This window comes from Prionailurus viverrinus, chromosome A2 (genome assembly GCF_022837055.1).
Source record: "Prionailurus viverrinus isolate Anna chromosome A2, UM_Priviv_1.0, whole genome shotgun sequence".
Taxonomy (NCBI): domain Eukaryota; kingdom Metazoa; phylum Chordata; class Mammalia; order Carnivora; family Felidae; genus Prionailurus; species Prionailurus viverrinus.
In genome coordinates this window covers 166,732,674-166,751,581 of record NC_062562.1, presented here as the reverse complement: position 1 = coordinate 166,751,581, position 18,908 = coordinate 166,732,674, and the positions used below count along the sequence as shown (strand labels likewise).

General features: G+C 55.8%; 1 protein-coding gene and 1 long non-coding RNA gene across 11 annotated transcripts in view; one reads left to right on the top strand and one right to left on the bottom strand.

The window, feature by feature from the left end:
* Positions 1 to 18,908, top strand: part of PAXIP1 (PAX interacting protein 1) — a 51,056-nt gene that overhangs the window by 26,788 nt on the left and 5,360 nt on the right. For 3 of the 5 annotated variants that reach the window (XR_007146888.1, XM_047832955.1, XM_047832941.1), the window contains 10 exons: positions 2,669 to 3,218; positions 3,625 to 3,719; positions 7,438 to 7,533; positions 8,439 to 8,576; positions 9,197 to 9,318; positions 9,759 to 9,943; positions 10,955 to 10,998; positions 12,742 to 12,812; positions 14,202 to 14,304; positions 15,268 to 15,436. Coding sequence is in view for 3 of the 5 variants with exons in the window: in XM_047832955.1 (XP_047688911.1) it covers positions 2,669 to 3,218; positions 3,625 to 3,719; positions 7,438 to 7,533; positions 8,439 to 8,576; positions 9,197 to 9,318; positions 9,759 to 9,943; positions 10,955 to 10,998; positions 12,742 to 12,812; positions 14,202 to 14,304; positions 15,268 to 15,436 (1,573 nt within the window). In the remaining 2 variants the exon portion in view is untranslated. Of the gene's footprint in view, positions 1 to 2,668; positions 3,219 to 3,624; positions 3,720 to 7,437; positions 7,534 to 8,438; positions 8,577 to 9,196; positions 9,319 to 9,758; positions 9,944 to 10,954; positions 11,054 to 12,741; positions 12,813 to 14,201; positions 14,334 to 15,267; positions 15,437 to 18,908 lie in introns of those variants that run through there. The other 2 variants (XR_007146893.1, XM_047832965.1) reach the window with 2 other exon arrangements.
* The window catches only part of LOC125151661 (uncharacterized), a 30,298-nt gene continuing 25,561 nt past the window's right edge, over positions 14,172 to 18,908 (bottom strand). For 4 of the 6 annotated variants that reach the window (XR_007146915.1, XR_007146902.1, XR_007146913.1 and 1 more), the window contains one exon: positions 16,217 to 16,469. This is a non-coding gene — a long non-coding RNA (uncharacterized LOC125151661). Of the gene's footprint in view, positions 15,889 to 16,216; positions 16,470 to 18,908 lie in introns of those variants that run through there. The other 2 variants (XR_007146914.1, XR_007146901.1) reach the window with 2 other exon arrangements.

Below are 18,908 nucleotides of genomic sequence, written 5' to 3'. Positions count from 1 at the left end.
CCCCAGGGAGAGCGGCTGCCCAGAGGCGTTGCGCGTGGTTTTGGTTTGCAGGGACATTTTGCTGCTAGAAGTGAAGAAAATGAAGTTTTGAAATGTTACAGCTAGAGGACAGATTTAGTTTAAAAACAGATTGGGGATGAGGAGAACACAGCCAATCATCAAAATTTGTATAGGCTGAGAATTGGTAGTGGCTAGAGCCAAGTTGTTTGTGTCGAAATTCTTTATATATTGGGGCACTTGGTAGGAAGCAATTTAAATAAAGAAAGCGATAGCGTCACATGAAGGAAGAATCCAGACTTGACGTTCGTTAAGAACTGTTGTTTGTGGAATGGCAGATTATGCAACCAAGCAGCCAGGAATCCCGCTTGTTTGATTGCTCGAGACTAGCGCGTGTTTTCCACAAGAGGCACATCAGAGGGTTGAAAAGCCCGGCTTTCCAGCCCGGTGTCCGTCTTACCCCAGGCCAGGGCTCTCGTCCTGACCCCTGTCTGCTCAGAGCCACCCTGTGCTCACAGCCTGCACCCACCCCACCCACTCCCAGCTTCTCCTTGCTCCAGGCCTGGAGCACCAGCCCCCCCCCCCCCCCCCCACCGGATGGAAGGGGAACAGCCTCGGGCTCCAGGCCTTCAGCCACTCCTGGTCTTTTCACCCTTTGTACGGAGGGTCCTTCAGACCTTCCGGAGCTGCCCCGTGATCTGGGGTTGGGGTGCAGGGGCGGGGGAGGCAGCCTGAGGCACCCCACTGGTTTGACCCGGCCCATCGTGGCGGACAGGCCTTTATTCCTTATTCCCAGTCAAGCTCATGTGGGTTGTGACTTCTGAGAGTAAAAAAGTACATGTGTACAAAACTTTAAAAAATTCAGGTGGCACCAGAGGGTATAAAGTGGCAAACTCCCTCCTGCCCTTAACTCCTGTGTCCTCTCCAGAAGCAGCCACTGTTACTGGCCCGCGGCGCTGACAGGCTCAGGACTGATCCGCAGAAGTCCTAGCAGCTGTCCGCCACCCGCCCCTCACGGCTTTTGTGGACGTGTGAGCATCCCAGTTGCTGTCCTGCTGTCTGGGTGTGGTACGCGCTGAGGTCCATTTCCCTCCGCTTTACGCGGTACTTTTTAGTACTTTTAAGCATAGGAATAAATCGTTACCCTGCCGGTTATGAGTTTGTTAAAAAAATTTTCTGGTTAGAGCTCTACTGAGGAGTTTCTGAAGTGTGGAGAGAACTCCTTATGGAGAGAGAGGTCTTACCTGTAAGTGATTTCAAAGACAGATCGTGCAAGCCTCGAGTTTGGCCTTCGTTTTTTGTTCCTGTTTTTTTTTTTTGTTTGTTTTGTTTTTTAACGTTTGCCTATGTTTGAGAGAGAGCGAGCATGAGCCGGGGAGGGGCAGAGAGAGAGGGAGACAGAGTCCCTGCTCTCTGCTGAGAACAGAGCCCGACGTGGAAGTTGATCTGATGATCCCTGAGGTCATGACCCGAGCTGAAGTTGGATGCTCACCTGACTGAGCCCCCCGGGCGCCAGGCCTCCATCAGTTTTAGAGGCAGCTGTTTGGCCACGAAATCCAGAGTCTGCCACCCTTGCAAATTATGTGGCCTTTACGTTCTGGAGTCTGTTTAAGTGGAAGATACATTTTAAGAACATACTTGAGGTTTTCGATTTACTCATGGCTTACGTTGCAACTGGATTTTAGAGTTTTGTTTAAATGGCAAGTGTGTTTTCAATTGGGAAAAAATTCATTGTAGGACACAACATTCAGTGCTGTGCAGGATGATACAATAACGTGCCATCTGGTGCTCTGGCCTCTCCCGACTCCTGGCCCTGTCCCCTCCCTCCCCTCGGCTTGCGGGCGGCTCTGTGCTTACGCCTGTCGTCGTGAAGGAGGAACTAGAAGGGAACGGTCTGGGCGGTTGGATTTTCTCTGACTCGAAACACTTTGCTCTTTCTGAAGAGCCCCCCCCCCCCCCGTCCTTTTGGGGAAGGTTGACTCACCAGCTGTGCTGAGGATTTCTCAGTTGAGGGACCGTTTGCCATTAAACAGACCTACCGTTGGTGTCTTTACCAGCCCCCGTTTACAGAGCTGCCAGGGCGCAGGGCAGGGTAACCACAGAAGAGGGGGGTGGGGGTGCTTTCACTGGGGGGTGGTCTTCACATCCGCCTCTTACGGGGCCCCTTTCGTTGTTGGAAAATGGCAGGTGCGGAGAGGAGCTTGGGCCAGGCCGAGTGGTTGCAGGGTCCACTTTTTCCCTGGAGCATCCCTGGGTTAGGAGAAGTCTGGAGCTTGGCAGGGGGACAGGGGGTGCCGGTGAGGCGCTGTGCCCGCAGCACATTGCGGGGGGGCGCACAGACCCCTGCGAGGAAGCAGGGTGCCTCTCTTTTCTCCTCCCCGGCCCCCCTTTTTTTTTTGTAGCCCCGTGACTGTGCTCTGTCGAACACATCAGCCGTGTGAGTTTACACGTGTGTCAATTTTAAGGCATTAGCTCGTTCCATGTTACTTACTTCCAAATTCTGAATTCCGGTGAATTCGTTCGCTTTATCGAAGTTGGTGACGCTTGCCGTTTGGTGCCTCCGTGTCGGGCGGTGCTGAAGAGATGGCAGGGTCCGCTCGCGTTCTCCCGCTTGGAGGACGTTGGTCCGTTTCCCTGTCGCTAATGACTTCGCCTCATTTTTGTTTTCTAGATCCTACAGTCCCTTTCAGCGCCCACGAAAACCTTAGAGCATCAGGTGAACCACAGCCAGCAGGGCCACGCGAACGCCGGTGCCGTGCTGTTCGGCCAAGTGAAGGTGGCCCCGGAGCCACACCTGCCGCAGCCGCCGCCCCCGCCCCCGCCGCCGCACCCGGTCCTGCACCTTCCGCCCCAGCAGATCCTGCAGCTCCAGCCGCAGCCACAGATCCCGCAGCAGCCCTACGCCCCGCCGCAGCCACACCCCTTCCCGCAGCCGCCGCCGCCCCGCCCGCAGCCGCCCCTGCAGCCGCAGCACCCGCAGCCGCCGCAGCACCTGCAGCAGCAGCTACAGCAGCACCTGCAGCAGCAGCAGCAGCTGGCCCAGCTGCAGCGCCTGCACCTGCAGCAGCACATGCACGCGCCCGCCGCGCCCCCGCCGCCCCAGGCCCTGCCGCCCCAGGCCCCGCCCCCGCCGCAGCCGCAGCCGCCACCGCCCCCGCACCCGCACCAGCACCCGCACCAGCACCCGCACCAGCTGTTTGGACACGACCCCGCAGTGGAGAGTTAGTAACGCGCGCGGTCTCTCTCTCCCCTAAAGTCTTGTCGGGAGGCCCGAGGGTGGGGTGAGGGGCTGAGGGTTCCCGTCGGGAGGGTCCTCACGGAGGGGAACGGGTCCGGTGCCCAGCGCGGGCCCCACTTGTCAGGGTGGGTCGTCCTGGCCCCTGAAGGCAGCACCGGGGCCCCTCACGGGGCTCCACACACTCGTCTGTGCGCACACAGTGTCTGATCACTTCGTGTGCACCGTCAAGCCCGCGGACCTGTGTTTTGAACGTACCGCTCAGGCTGCGAGCGTCCCGGTGGAGAGCGACCGGCTTCAGAAATGCAGAATGAACGCAGCAAAGTGAATGCCTCTGTTTTTTGCACACACGTACTCAGGGGGTTTATTTTCCTCGTGTGATTCCGTTCCAGTTCCCGAAGAAGGGTTCCTCCTGGGCTGTGTGTTCGCGATTGCGGATTATCCCGAGCAGATGTCTGATAAACAGCTCCTGGCCACCTGGAAGAGGGTGAGTTGTGCCTGAAGAAACACAGCTCGGTCTTGAGGACTTGCGGAATGCAGACTGGCCTTCCGTCCGTTTGGCTGCCCTCAGTGACCTACGCGTTGTTGTGTTGGGAATGTATTATGGGCATTTTATGTTGACACTCTGTGACCTTGGGCAGATAGATCACTTTTCTGGGCTTCGTGATTCTTGAGGTTCTTCCAGCTCTGAAACTCTCAGGGCCACAGGTTGTTTGTGTATAACTGGGGATGTGAGAATGAGATCAGGTGTTTGGTGCCCTGGGAGAGGGACCATCATCCTCTGTGTGCCTTAATCCTTTCTGTCTCCAGAGGCGAGTGCCGGACAATCTTGGACTCTCCAGCTGGGAAGGGACCTCCCAGAGTCTCTAGTCTGTAGTGGAACCGTGGTGCTCGTATTTATTATTTTGTATGTTGGCCTTTAAGGAAAAGGAGAAGTAAACGCTTTTCCCGTTAGTGCCGCAAATCAAAACTGACTCTAATTAAAAAAAAAAAAAAGACTGTAAGTATGCTTCGGGCAGGTCTTAAATGCGCTTCCCCGAAAGCATTCCTGTTGTTGAAACACTGTCCGTGTGAGACACGATACTGGGAATGCACGAGGGGGAGAAAACCGCACGTGAGTCGGAGAAACAGCCACCTGTGATGAGCAGGAGGCAGGACGGCAGGTGCAGCGAGAGCCGTGAGAAAACACAGCCCGCTGGGTGGGGGCGAGGGCCTTGAGAGAGGCCTGTGGGGACACGTGGTTCCTGCACTCAGTCTTAGGACAAACAGGAGGGAGCATGGAGGGTGTCCCGGTGAGAAACCCTCGGTGTAGATGGGGAGGGGGTGGCAGGAAGGCACGGGCTCCCGGCCAGGCCACCCCTTCGACGACCTTCTTCCTGTGCCACGTTACAGAAGTCGGATTTTCTCCCTGTAGTTATTAAAGCATGTAGAAAAAGGAGAGACGTACATTCCAAACCATGAAACGTTGAGTTACGGGAGTGCAGGCAGGTGACCAGGCCAGTTGGGAGATGCTGGTAACCTGACCTGGGGCAGGAGGCAGAGAGAGGAGGGGAGAGGCCCGTCTGAGAATCACGGCAGCAGGAAATTCTCTAAAAATCACAGAAGTGTTGGAAGGTGATGTGTAGAAACTGGCCTCAAAACAAAGATATCTTTGTAACTCAAAGACACAAAAGATAGAGACGAGTCTGCTTCTGTTTGAAGCTCCGGGATTGGTCCAGGAGGGCGCGTAGCAAGGGACAGGCGTGCCAGTGCAGACGAAGCACGGGCAGGAGCACGTGGAGAGGGACGGATGGGCACCGTCGCCGCAAGTTCGGGGTACAGAGGGAGGGCTGCCCGGAGCTGCGCCCCAGGGACGGCTCTGAGAAGCAGCAGTCGGGAGGCATCACGGAGCAGCCGGCGGCATCTCCGGAGCCCCGAGGAAGAGTGGCTCCTGGCTTCGAATGTCGCGGCCTGTCTGCCCGTGACGCACCGCTGTGGTGACAGCGTCCTCAGGTGGCCACGGTTGGGCGCCCCCTCCCACGGAGATGGGAGAGGAATTCTCTAGGTGAGGGTGGAGGGCAGTCGTGGAGATGAGTGGAGGGAGGCGCCGGCCTCAGTTGGAGCGGGAGGAGCGGTCCCCGAGGGGCAGCTGACACGCGCTCTGATGGGACCTGATGTGCCTTATCTGTCCGGGCGGGAAGAGCTACACCGTGCCCTCTGCTGTGTAACGAGTCCTCCGCAACATGGTGACTCCCAGTAGGGAACACGTGTCACCTGGAGGGTGCTTCGTGAGTGGAGACCCTGCCGTGGCTCAGTAGGGTGGCTGTGGCCGAGGCGCTCTGCTCACGTGTGGTCGGGGGGAGCCGGGCGACAGGAGCCACGGGGCCTTCCGTGGGGCTGGGGCAGCGCTGGCCTCCGCCGGGGCAGGTGACCTGAGGTGGAGCAGGGAGGAAGCCACAGCGTCTCCTGTCTAGGAAGCCGCATGCGGTCGCTGCACCGTATCCTGTTTGTCCAGCCCGTACCAAGCGAAGAGGCCGAGCTCTGCTCTGGAGGGAGGCGCGTCCAGGGATTTGTGGGCACAGATACCACCACGGACGGTAGTTGTGTTTTGAAGAGTTTGGGAATGACGTAGTGAAAGGTGCATAGAAAACTAACAAAGGCAGGCGGGAGGGAGGCAATATGGCTCTTAACTGCAGGAGATGTGCGAGCCAGGGTAAGCCCCGCAGGAGGAGGTCAGGAGGCGGGGATTCGTGAGAACATACCCAGAATTATCGGAAGACACGCGAAGAGCTGACTGTGCTTGCTGCAGGGGGATGAGAACCAGTGGTGTAGAAACCACTGGTTTGCTCACATGCCTTAGTAAGCCATGTTTGTGAACTGCTGAAACAAAAATCGGTAAATTCTGTTTTTGTTTTTTTCCAGAGAAAGAGCGTGAGTGGGGGAAGGACAGCAGGGGAGAGAGAATCCCCAGGAGGCTCCACACCATCAGTTCGGAGCCTGACCCAGGGCTCGATCTCACGACTCTTGAGGTCCTGACCCGATCCAAAATCAAGAGTCGGATGCTCGACCGAATGAGCCACCCAGGCGCCCCGATCAAAATCAGATTTAAAAAGTAAATGGCACCTGGGTGGCTCAGTCAGTTGAGCGTCCAACTTTGGCTCAGGTCACGATCCTGCGGTCCGTGGGTTTGTGCCCCCCACGTCGGGCTCTGTGCTGACAGCTGGGAGCCTGGAGCCTGCTTCAGACTCTGTCTCTCTCTCTCTCTCTCTCTCTCTCTCTCTCTCTGCCCCTCCCCTGCTCATGCTCTGTCTCACTCAGGGATAAATAAACATTAAAAAAAATTTTTTTTTAAATGTAAATGAAGCAAGGAGTGCCTGACTGGTTCAGTCGGTTAAGTGTCCGAATTCAGCTCAGGTCACGATCTCGCAGTTTGTGAGCTCGAGTCCCACGTCGAGCTCTGTGCTGACAGCTCGGAGCCTGGAGCCTGCTTCGGATTCTGTGTCTCCCTCTCTCTCTCTCTGCCCCTCCCCTGCTCACTCTCTGTCTCTCAAAAATAAACATTAAAAAAAAGTAAATGAAGCAGAACCGTTTTGTGGGGCAGATGTTTTTTTTAACAGACCACGAAAGTCCCTCCCTTCTGGTGCGCGGTTCTTTGGACTTTCACAAATGCTGCCAGCACCATGCAATGCCACAGAATAGTTCCCTTAGCCCTAAGACAGATCTGTTGTTAAAGATAAATTTTGGGGTTTGCTAACTTCCTGCTATTTATTTATTTATTTATTTATTTATTATAATGGCTCTTAGCCAGGGTGGCTCTGCCCCCCAGGGACGTTTGGCAATGTCTGAAATGTCATGACACCAGGGCAGGTAGTAGGCGTCCATTGGGTGCAGGTCAGGGGAGCATAGGACGGCCTCCGCCACGCGGTGCTGGCTGGTCTAGAACGTGAGCAGTGCGAGGTGGAGGGAACTGTGTTACCAAAAGAGAACGTTCGTTTCTCTTGTCTTTCCCTCTGGAAATTCAAGTTAAATGAACGTTGGAGCTCATTTTCGCTTAACGGTGCTGAGTGGAGAACCTGTAAATATAACCCATACGTATGTCGTATATGTTCTGGTGAAATATACTATAAAAATAGACGATGGGCTCTTTAATAGTCTAATTGGAAACCGTACCCTGTCCTCCTGAGCACACGAGGTTGATTATGACATTGGCTCTCCTGTGTGTCTAGATAATCCAGGCGCACGGCGGCACCGTGGACCCGACGTTCTCGAGCCGGTGCACACATCTCCTCTGCGAGAGTCAGGTCAGCGGGATGTACGCACAGGTGAGTAGGGCAGCGTCCCCTGTGACTGGGATGAAGTCTGGCCCGTTTTGTGGACCATCTTAGGATTCTGGTGATGGCTGTGTTTGGAAAGGACCTTTTGCTGCCTCTGAAGATAGCAGAGTCCCTTCTTTTCACCAGCCTTTGCTGGGACAGATAACCTTGTGGACCCTGGCCTTTACGTCTTTGAGCGCGGTGTGCCAAGGACGCGTAACCCCTTCTCTCAGTCCAGGGCAGCCCCGTGACCAAGTGGGGGGCGGAAGCGGGACTTGCGCCCTTGGGGGCCTTCGTGCGCGGGGCTGGACGGAGCCTCTGTAAACTCCTGCGGGGCGTGGGCTGGCGTGGTGTCCCCTCGTCTGTGGCCTCAAGTTCGTGTCTTCTCTTCTAACAGTGTTCTTACTTGTGGACAGAACCCTGTTAATACGTGTGTGATAAACAACCGCCCCGAAACTGCTCTTCAACACTGTAGCCTTTTTCTGGATCCACTTTCCATCTAAAAGTGTAGAAATGCCTGTGAGGTTTTTTTTCCCTCCGTGGCTGATTTTAGGTAGGCGGTGACGTCTTCTCGGAGCCTGTTCTTTTGGGGGCCCTCCGTGTTCTTGCAGGGGCATTTTCATTGAATTTTGATGATCATCGGTGTGATCTCCTTCCGTGATTATTTTTAAGGTGGTTACAAAGCGTGTTGCCTTTGCCCCGGTTGCAGGCTCCCGTTCGCGTGTGGGTCGTCACGTTCTCAATCGTGACGTTTGTCCCTTTGGTAAATCGAGGGCTAGATGTCGTGACATCCCCGCGAGGGCTTCCTGATCCCGGGAAGGTGTCGTCGTAGCTGTCCAGGCTTGCGGTTTTGTGCGTGACCCTGCAGCCACAAAGCCCCAAGCACAACAGACCCGTGATTCTGTGTTTGGTAGGCGATCAGGGAGAGGAAGAGATGTGTCACAGCGCACTGGCTAAACACCGTCCTGAAGAAGAGGAAGATGGTGCCGCCCCACCGTGCCCTTCACTTCCCGGTGGCTTTCCCCCCCGGAGGGAAGCCGTGTTCTCAGCACGTAAGGGACTCGGCTTTGTTCTGTGTTCGTCCTCCTCCGGCAGAGTAGGTCCTGCGCTGCTTTCTGCCTCCCGCGCGGGCTCCCTCTGGCCCGGCGCCCGAGGGCCCAGGCGGGGCGGGCACCTCCCCTCCCGTGCGCCTGGCGGCACAGGCTCCTGCACGTAGGAGAGTCTATAACCGGGTCTCCAGCGTCTCAGACGCGACTTAAGGTCCCGGAGTAAAGCGGGGGTCTTGTGCCGGAGTGGCCACCGCCGGGCAGGCCCCTGTCGGTACCTGTGGGCTCTCTCACTCCGACGACCTCAGAACTGGGATGGGCGGGGAGGGTGCAGAACTCGCCCGTTCGTATTTACACGCTTAGTAGGACGGCTTTGTTAAAGTGACGTCAGCAGCGTCCTCCCGACACAGAAGAACTTCCCCGGGTCTGGTGTCTCGGTCGTCTCCCCCGTCGGCTACAGACGTAGCCTGCGTCCCGTGAATAGGATGCTGCTTTCGACACTGTCGGGAGCGGCGTTCCCAGCTGCCCGCGGGAACACCACGTGCACAGAACAGGCCCGGAGAAGGAAGTGGCCACGGGTTAAATCGTCACTGCGTCTTGGCCTTATTTGCTCTCTTTGTGCTTAGATTATTTCTGTGACTGGATTTGTCGACAGTGACAGGGACGACCTGAAGCTCATGGCTTACCTGGCAGGCGCCAAGTACACGGGCTACCTGTGCCGCAGCAACACGGTGCTCATCTGTAAAGAGTAAGCACGCCTCTGACGCCACGTGGGCTCCCAAGTCCGCTTACGACTTGGCGGGTGTGTCAGCAGTTCGGTGTTGGTCGCCGCGTCGCGTTCCGTGGTGGGAGCCCGAAAATCGGTCTGTGGGAGTAACAGCAGTGAAGTTTGGACGTTCGCAGAGGCGTCCGTAAAGCACTGCGGTGAACTGGAATCTCAAATTCGCGGGCTTGGAGTCAGCTGAGTCGGGTCCGGGGAGTAAGGCAGACGCGGGGCTCGCGGGCGATGTGGGACCGCGGCGTGAGCCTGGACGCACCCTGGGATCGCGATCGCCAGCCGGGGGCTGCCGTCGCCTTGGCTCAGGCAGCCCTGCTAGGTCTCTGATACCAGATGCGAAAGAAGCACTGCTTTGAACGGTAGACGCTTCTAGCGTTTAACGAAGTGTGTTTTTCCTCAAAACCAAAAAGGCCTGCCGGTCTGAAGTACGAAAAGGCCAAGGAGTGGAGAATACCGTGCGTGAACGCCCAGTGGCTTGGCGACATTCTCCTGGGGAACTTCGAAGCGCTGAGACAGGCCCACTGCGGCCGCTACACGACGTTCAGTCTGCAGGAGCCCTTTGCCCCTACCCCGCACTTGGTTTTCAGTCTCCTGGGTAAGTGCAGTTTCACGGGTCAGGTTCATCAGTGCGGGAGCTAGACGTGCGTCCACCGCCTCTCGCTTGCCCGAGGCACCGACCGCTGTGCGCCAGCTTCCTCTTAGTCTCTTCCCCCCACCCTGCCCAGGGGCTCTAGCCGGTTTGGTGTTCCCGTCTGCCTTTTTAGTAGATGCCGGGGATGGAAGGAGCACTCCGCTTTTCGGTCTGGTCTCCCCAGCCAGCCCCTGCTGGTCTCCCGTGCCCGCCTGCGCTCCGTCGGCTGTAGGCCAGCACCTGTGGTCTCCCCTCTGTCCTTGCCAGCTGCTCGTCCTGGGCCACACGGACCGCCGCCCTGCGGGTCACGCTCTGACACTCAGCTGAATGCGCCCCAGAAAATGCCCGTTCAAGCTCGGCCTTGATAGGCTCCGTTTTCAAAATGCTCATTAAGTCTGGTTTTCCGGTGGCTTTAACCGTGGCTCTTGAGTTTGGTGTTTGGATGGCTCTTCGTTTTAAGCCACAGTCTGCTTCCCTGGGACGTATCTGCCCATTTGACTTCAGTTCTGGGAGCTTTACCGAGACCTGTGGTCGGTCCTTGAAGCAGTCAGCACGGCCATCGTGTAGGGAGGTGTGCTGGTCCCTCGGCCACCCTGACGTGCCGCGGTCCTCCGTGTGGGCCTCCCGTTGTCACGGGTGGTTGTGGTTCCCGGGAACGGCTTCCGGAGTGACGCCAGGGTGGGCTGGGGGGCGGCTCCGCTCTGGACACCTGTGCCGTGCTGCGTTTCTTCGTGTCCCTCACCTGGAGAACCCTCGGTACGGGTCACGCGAGCACGTCCCGCGGCTGCTCTGCCCTTAACGTTGTACTGAAAACGTTTTTCAGCATAAGCGTGGTGCTTGCGTTTATCCTTAATGAATGTCCACTGAGCCACCGACGTGTCTGACGTAACGTTACCGGCCCCAGAAAAGGGCTTTACAAACGGGCTTTTCTGCTTGAACAGTATGCTGTTGTAAATGTAACTCGTTTCTCTCTAGATGCCTGGAGGGTCCCGCTGAAGGTGTCGGCAGAACTGCTGATGGTACGTCCAGTCAGCGGCCCAGTCACTTGGGCTGTCCCTGTCTTACAGGAACGCGGTAGGCACAGACCTGTGTTTGTACGTTCGAAACTCTTTAAGTGATGTGTCAGCACGACGTCATAGAATGTTCAGCACACCCGGGGTCTTCGCTCCCCCTCAGTCGGTGCTTTTGTCATTGCCCGTATGTGTGCACGGGGGAGCACTGCTCGAGGAGCTGCAGCGAGAGGGGAGGCACGAGCACTCACAGGGCAGGAGCCCTGGGACAGCGCTGGCCGCTCTGACTCGCGTCGGGCTGCCCGTGGTACAGGACGGGGACCCCCTCACTGTGGGCCGGGCCCCCCCGGTGGGTGAGGCCGCCGGCTCGGGACGCGAGGAGGTCGGATGCCGGTGGCTGTTGGCTCGGAAGCAGGGACGGGCGGCCTTCCTGCAGGGGCCGTGCAGCCACATCTCCCTCGTGTGATGCTGGGACGTCGGGTCCTGTTTTCCGTGTCACGCTGCGGTAACCACGCCGTGTAATCCCTGGATGCCGGGTGGCCGTGTGATGTAGGGGTTAGGGTTACGCCCGGGTCACCATGTGTATTCACTTGTCTGTTCATATTAAGGGACTTGAGTCACGTGCCCGCTGATTTTCAGCACATCCCTCAGCACTACAGAGTTAATTGGGGGGTTGGGTCCCCGTAAACAATGAACTGAGGGGAACCCTCCGGTCAGGGTCACCCAGTGACACCCCGGCCTGTGTTCTGTGATGGTCTGCCCTGCTTGTTTTCCGAATCTAACCTGGGAGCTGCCGAGAATCGTCCGGAGTCTGTCAAGGAGCCCGTAGGCTAATGATAATGTGGTCCTGTGTTTTTTCTTTGCTTAAACTAGTAGTTATGATTTGTAAGACACGACTGGCTCTGACACACCAGCAAAAGCAAATATTCTCCTGACTCGCCCGGCTGGCAGAGATGTTCCGTGGCCTTCGGGATGAAGGCGGGAACGCGGTCACGTTCTCCCCCGCTCGGCCCCAGGGGCCTGGACGGTGGCTTGTCCCGCGGCTTCGTGTGGTGGTCACAGAGCCGCGCGTCTCAGAGACTCGGGGGCCAGTTTACCTTGTTCCTCATTGCCCCCGACGTGTGGAGTTTGGAGACTAAGGAGCTGAGGGTTGTGTTCTCAGGGCAAAGGTCAGAGAAGGAGAGCCTGGCCCTGTGCCTGACGGGCTAGGAGGTCTCGCGTGTTTTCTGGAGATGCGCCCACTTTCTTTTCGGTCGTGTGGATACAGCCGGGGTGTTTAGAAAACGCGAAGGTAAATGCCCGAGATGGAGAGGCAGTGGCTTCACGCAGTAAAACAAGTGACCCGCGTAGCCCCCGGCAGCGCGGCGGTCCGTCCGGGGACGGCTTTCGTGAGCCGCCACACGCCAGATTTCTGTTGCGGGAACAGCCATGTTTTAGGGGCGAGATTGCAGGGAGTGTGTTTTCCAAATCCCACGTCGGGACAGCAGACGACGCGGGAACGAACGCTGTCGTGTGGCGGCGGGGGCGGAGGACCGCGCGTGCAGCTGGGCCGGGAAGGGCCAGCCGGCGGGCAGGTGCCAGGCACGCGGGCCCCTCCAGAAAGCCCGCTGGCCCCTGGCCGGCGTCCTCCTCGCTGCCATCCAGGCGCGGCTGGCTTCCGAGTGGCGGAGGGACGCTTCTCTGACGCGGGTGTGTGGGCAGCTGCTGTGTTTTGTGCGCAGTCGACTGACGTGGACACCGGTGTGATTACAGGGTGTGAGGCTCCCTCCCAAACTGAAGCAGAACGAAGTGACCAACGTCCAGCCTTCTTCCAAAAGAGCCAGGTACGGACAGCCCCTTCCCGCCGCTACGGTTGGGGTTCTCAGCAGGCCTGTGTTAGAAATGCTCACAGTTGGGGAGATTCCGGGACGTTTTCATAGAAAACAGGATCTTCTGACTTTCTCTCGGTTTATAACCTCATGGTGCTGGGTCTCGTGGCCGGGCCCAGAAGGGGGACAGACACGTGTGTCTTTCTCTTTTGTTAAAAAAAAAAAAGTTGAATCTTTTTGGTTTTATAAGTTTTATATCTTTTAAGTGTATTCATTTTTGAGGGAGAGACAGAGTGTGAACAGGGGAGGGACAGAGCGAGAGGGAGACACAGAATCTGAAGCAGGTTCCAGGCTCTGAGCTGTCGTCACAGAGCCCGACGCGGGGCTCGACCCTGAGCCGAAGTCGGACACCCAACCGGCTGAGCCACGCAGGCGCCCTGCATCTTTTTAAGCAAAACTGTGTCCCACCGCAGTCGATAAAGCGGCAGGCGGGAAGGGCTGGCGGGCCGCACTGCAGGAGCAAGTGTGGGATTGCGTCCCCGAGGTGAGCCCCGCGGCCCAGGCGGGCAGGGGCCGAGAGCCCCGTGGAAGGACGTGTGCGGAGGCGGTGGTCTCGCCTGCCAAAGAGCTGGCTGGCCGGTGTGGGTCATGTGATTCGTAAGGCAGGGCTGGTGCAGGGTGAGCGGGGACCTTTCTCCTTTCGTGAGTGTGGAAAAGCCGTTACTTCCAAGGCGGACTCGATGAGGCTGTCCTCCGCAGTCACCAGCTTCCCTCGCCTCTCCCCTGCTCTGCATCAGGCCCATTGCACCCCCACATCACAGTCCATGTTCCAGAAGCGTTCAGGAACGTCTCGGTCCTGTGATGACGCGTTTTTTAAGTTGTCATCAAAATGCCACCAACAAACCTTAAGAAATTATTTTACCTAAATGGCCTCAACCGTCAGCTACGTGAGACTGAGGTTTCATTTAAAATGCGTGCCTAAGTCAGATCGCTTGCTTTGTGCTTCTGGTGTAAGACGGGGCAGCGGACAGGGGCCTGGCGCCTGCCAGAGGTGCGGCTCCGGGGACGCCCCTGTCGCTGCCTGGCCGGCGTGGACGCCCCCCACTGCCTGGCCCGTGAGGGACGCTTCCACTGGCACAGCCGGCTAAAGCCCCCACTTTCTTTTTAAAGCCCGTGGAGACCTTTGTGTGTGTGTGGGGGGGGGGGGGGGGGGGGAGGGTGGTGAGGAAGAGACGGCGTTCGCCTGAGCCGGAGCGCGTCGGTCTCGGGGGTGACCGCGTCCAAGGCGGGGAGGCCCTCGCTCTTGCCCCTCACCGAGGAACCCCGCACACTCGGAGCGCTGAAGGCTTGTGCAAGTGTTAGAATCTGTCGTGTGCTAAACAACATGTTTATTTTCTTTCACAGAATTGAAGATCTACCCCCTCCCACCAAAAAGTTGACACCAGAGTTGACCCCTTTTGTGCTTTTCACTGGATTTGAGCCCGTGCAAGTTCAACAGTATGTTAAGGTGAAATTCCATTCTGCGTTCTGGGAGGAGTTTTAGCACCGTTCCTTTTGTACACGTGGCTTTAGGCTAGCAGTGTGTCAAAGTAACATTTAATCGGAACGTCTTGCTACAGCAGAGTTTTTGCCTTATAAATCAGTTGTAGTCGTTTTTACAGTAAAAGTAGCCATTAAGTCGTAAGTGACGTCTCACCTTGTTCTGTGGTTTTTATAGTTTTATGCTTAGACCCTTGCTCTCTTAATAGTAGAAAATACAACTCGGGTGAGTAGACAAGACCCACATTTATGGTCCTGCTTGAACGTGCTCGTGCCAGAAGCACCCCCGGCGTCGGGGAAGCCGCGGGCCACCGGAGGCCGGTTCTCCTGGGTGGGGACCAGGGCGGCCGCGTGCTTGCGCTCGGACAGGAAGTGGGAACGCAGCCTTCGGCGTGCTGTCGGAAGTCGCAGCACAACGGAGGGGGCATCTCGCCTGGCTGCTGTTTCGGGGGCGGCGGTTCAGAGGCCGTAAGTCGGCCTGTTACCACGTGGGCTTCGTTCATCGTACCGCTCAGGTTCTGAAGGAGAAGAAACCGTCCTAAGTGCCGTATCAATTTTTTTCACTTTTAAAATTGAGCCTAGTTACGGAGATCTTTCCTGGATGTTCACGTCTTCTCAGTCACTTCTCTAATTTTTATGAACAGGGTCTGTCTGTTAATGTGCCTCATCAACACCCATTTCAGCTTAGAAAGTCTGGGCATGTTCGCGCCTTTTCGTGCAACGCGCCGCCTTGTTCTCCGGGCATCGTGTCTGTGGGGTGTGATACTGGGGCCCTCGGGGAATCGCTGGTTTTAGCTCAAGGCGCGGGGTCGACTCCGGACACGTCCATGTGCGTTGCTGTGCTCGCCGTCTCCCAGCTCTCAGGCCAGCGCGGTGTGCCTCGCTCAGGTGCGGCCCCGCGCTCACCTCCGCTCTGTGCCCCTCCCTCCAGAAGCTCTACATCCTTGGGGGCGAGGTCGCCGAGTCTGCGCAGAAATGCACACACCTCATCGCCAGCAAAGTGACGCGCACGGTGAAGTTCCTGACGGCCATCTCCGTGGTGAAGCACATCGTGACGCCGGACTGGCTGGAAGAGTGTTTCAAGTGTCAGACGTTTATCGGTACGTAGCGTCCACAGCTCCGTTGCTGATGTGGAAAACCGACACGTGTTTTTCTCGACTTTATCTCTGCTTTCGTCCCAGCAAACGCCTCATTTGCTTTCTCACTCTTGATAACTCACCATTAAATTCATAAATGTCTGCCACGTCCCAGTGAGTCACTTGATACTTTTGCCTTGTACCGGGAAATAGGAAGGCTTCGGCGTTTGGACGTTGGGGGGAATAAGGCCTCAGCCTCCGCCTCCTGATCCTTCCCGATCCCGATGCGTGTGTTCGGTTCGGATGCTGGCGGTGCGGTGCGATCTCGCGTGCAGCACAGGGTACGGGGATGGCGTCCAGGGGTGTCCGGGCACAGCTCCGATTGCAGGCTCCGTCAGAGGGCTGGTCGTCCGCCCCTCCTCATCTGCCCCGCGTCGTTCAGGGCACCAGGAGCGAAGTCCTTCTAGGTGGTTGTGCTTAGAGACGGCAGAGAAAGCATAGGTTTTGTTACACGGATCAGTGGACCGAAATGCTTTTAGTGGAAGCAGCAGCAGTGTGACCCACCCCCCCCCCCCCCCAACCCGTGTGGTGCTCCCAGCCCACATGACCCCCACGCGCACATCCTGAGCCCTCACCTGGCCACTGGTGCAGGTGGAGCGGGAGAGCAGGTGCGTGGCCCGGACAAGCTTCACTGTGATCCCGCAGTGGTGCTGAGTCTTACCTCCCTTGTGGGCCCCGGCCCCCCCCCCCCCCCCCCCCGCCCCCCCACATCATGTGTCATCGACAGCAGTGACCGGCCCCCTGTCAGGACGCACCCACTCTCCTATTTCTCCGCAGCCACCTGCCCTGGGCCCAGGGCTCTCCTCCCACTATCTCGGCTGTGCCCGCTCGTTCTGCCCCTGGGGCAGGGGGACACCGTGGATGCCCCAGGCCAGCAGAGACCTTCCCATCCTCACTGCCCTCACGCTCTAACCTGACTTCTCCCTGACGGGGACATGTCATATTGCAGATCTGTGTCGTTTTCTGAGCCACTCGTGTTAAAGTCTGATTGTCTTTACTGTAAAAAAATTAGTAAAAAGCACGCATATTTTGAAGTTCATGTAGTCTAACATACAGATGAGAAAGTATGATCCGGAAAAATAACTTGTTTGCAGACACTTAGGTTTGTTGTTTATAGCAAAGCTAAACCAAACTTAAAATTCCATGATGTTCTATCCCAGTCATAGGAAAGAATCATTTACGTGAAAATCAGTAATAATGAAAAAACCTGAATTCTCAACGACAGTAATATAGTCGATCCCTGTCATTCCTGGTGTTATGTCCTACAGAGTAGCCCACAGACACGGGTTCCTGAGCACTGAACCATCGCCCCCAGAGGAAGCAGGGCTGGGCTCCTGTGAGCCCCTGGTCCTGTCCTCATCAGCCGATCCATACGTACCCTCGTGTGTATCTGGAAAACATCACGTACGTGTGCACTGTGTCAAAGAGCCCGTGTTAACACCTGCTCTTGGCCCCCTCGCACCGAGCGCCTGGCCAGCTGCATGTAACCGACACCGAAGGAGGCCACCGGGTCTCCTGCGGCCCCTTCCCTGGGAGCACGGCCGCGCTCTGCGCTGGCACTTTTGAGACCAGTCACCAGCAGAAAGCATAAACGTGTGGGAAAATTAGCACTAAATAGACCACAGAAAGGAAACCTGTTTGTGGCATAAACTGGATGAAGGCCCAGCATTGCCTTGTTCAGCCCCCACTGGGAACGTGCGCGTCTGGTCCTCGGGTTTGTCGCTGCTCTGCGCATGTCCGCGAGCGATGCAGAAGTTTACAAGTAAATTGTAGCAAGTAGGCAGACTCACAAGTGCAGAATCCGCAAGTAACGAGGATAACTGTAGAGACTCTTTCGATTGAAATTAATGTTTTTGTTCTTAAAAGCTATTAATGAAATAAGTGCAGGCAAAAGAAAACATTTGTAGAAACAATTACTATAAACATACAGATTAGCTCCCAAGTTTTTGTAACAGTTGTAAAATTTAGAATGAGATGGGCTGTTCCTTAATGGAAATTTGACTTAGTGTACCAAGTTTGCCAGTTTGTGACACGTGATTCTTTTATCTTTTTATAAAGTTTACGGCATTTCCTGTGTCACAGAAGTTCTGATTGACTCATTTGTTTCTGGTATAACTGTTGATGTCTGAGGGTTAGAAGGTGGTTTAGTCGTAGTATAAATGTTTACTATTTAATAGTAACTGTTCAGACGTTTCATATCTGATCCCCTAAATTTCCAGACATAAGAGAGTGTTTCCACTTTATAATCATTGCCTTTTCTAGACGTCCTGCAGTTGGACTCCTACAGCACGTATCCTTTCCAGAGTGGCCTTCTTTCACTTTGTGATATGCACGTAAGCCTCCTCCCTGTCTCCTCACTTCATAGCTCGTTCCTGTTTGGCGCCGAACGGTTCTCCATTGTCTGCACGGACCACAGTTAATCTCTTCACCTGCTGAAGGTCAGAACTTTCAAGTCCCGACCATGACGGATAGAGCCACTGCCGTCATTCGTGTATAGCTTGCGCACGGATATAAATTTTCAACTCCTTGAGCCAATACCAAGGGGTGGGGTTGCTGGATTGTATGGTAAAAGTATGTTTAGTTCTGTTAAGAAGCCACCGAGCTGCCTTCCCAGCTGGCCGCCCCGTCTTGCGCTCCCGCCAGCAGGGAGGGTTCCTGTTGCTCCACATCCTTGCTTGCACTTGCTGTTGTCAGTGTTCGCGGTTTCCACCGTTTTCACCGCTGTAGGAGGGCGATCTTACGGTTGGTTTAATCTGCGCTTCGGTAATGACACACCACGTGGAGTATCTTTGCCATCGCTGATTCTTCTGTGATGCCATGTCTGTTCAGATGTTTTGCCCATTTCTTAACTGGGTTGTCTTCTTATTGAATCTTAAGAGGTCTTGGTGTATTTTATATAGCAGTCCTTTATCAAGTGTGTTTTTTGCAAATATTTTCTCCGAGTTCATGGCTTGTCTTCTCATTTTTTTGACATTTTCTTTCACAGAGCAGAAGTTTTTATTTTTAAATTTTTTCTAATGTTTATTTTTGAGAGAGAGAGAGACAGAGCATGAGCAGGGGAGGGGCAGAGAGAGAGAGACACACACAGAATCCGAAGCAACCCTCAGGCTCTGAGCTGTCAGCACAGAACCCAACGCAGGGCTCAAACCCACAAACCGTGAGATCATGACCTGAGCCGAAGTTGGATGCTCAACGACTGAGCCACCCAGGCGCCCCAGAAGTTTTCAATTTTAACGGAGTCCAGATTATCACATTTCTTCCGTGGATCGTGCCTTTGGTGTTGTAGCTAAAGTCATTGCCATATTCAGGGTCATCTCGATTTTTCTTCAGTGTTCTAGAAGATTTATGGTTTTGTGTTTTACACTTAGGTCAGTGATGCATTTTGAGTTGAGAAGGATGTACAGTCTGTGTCTGGATTCAGTTTCTTGCGTGTGGA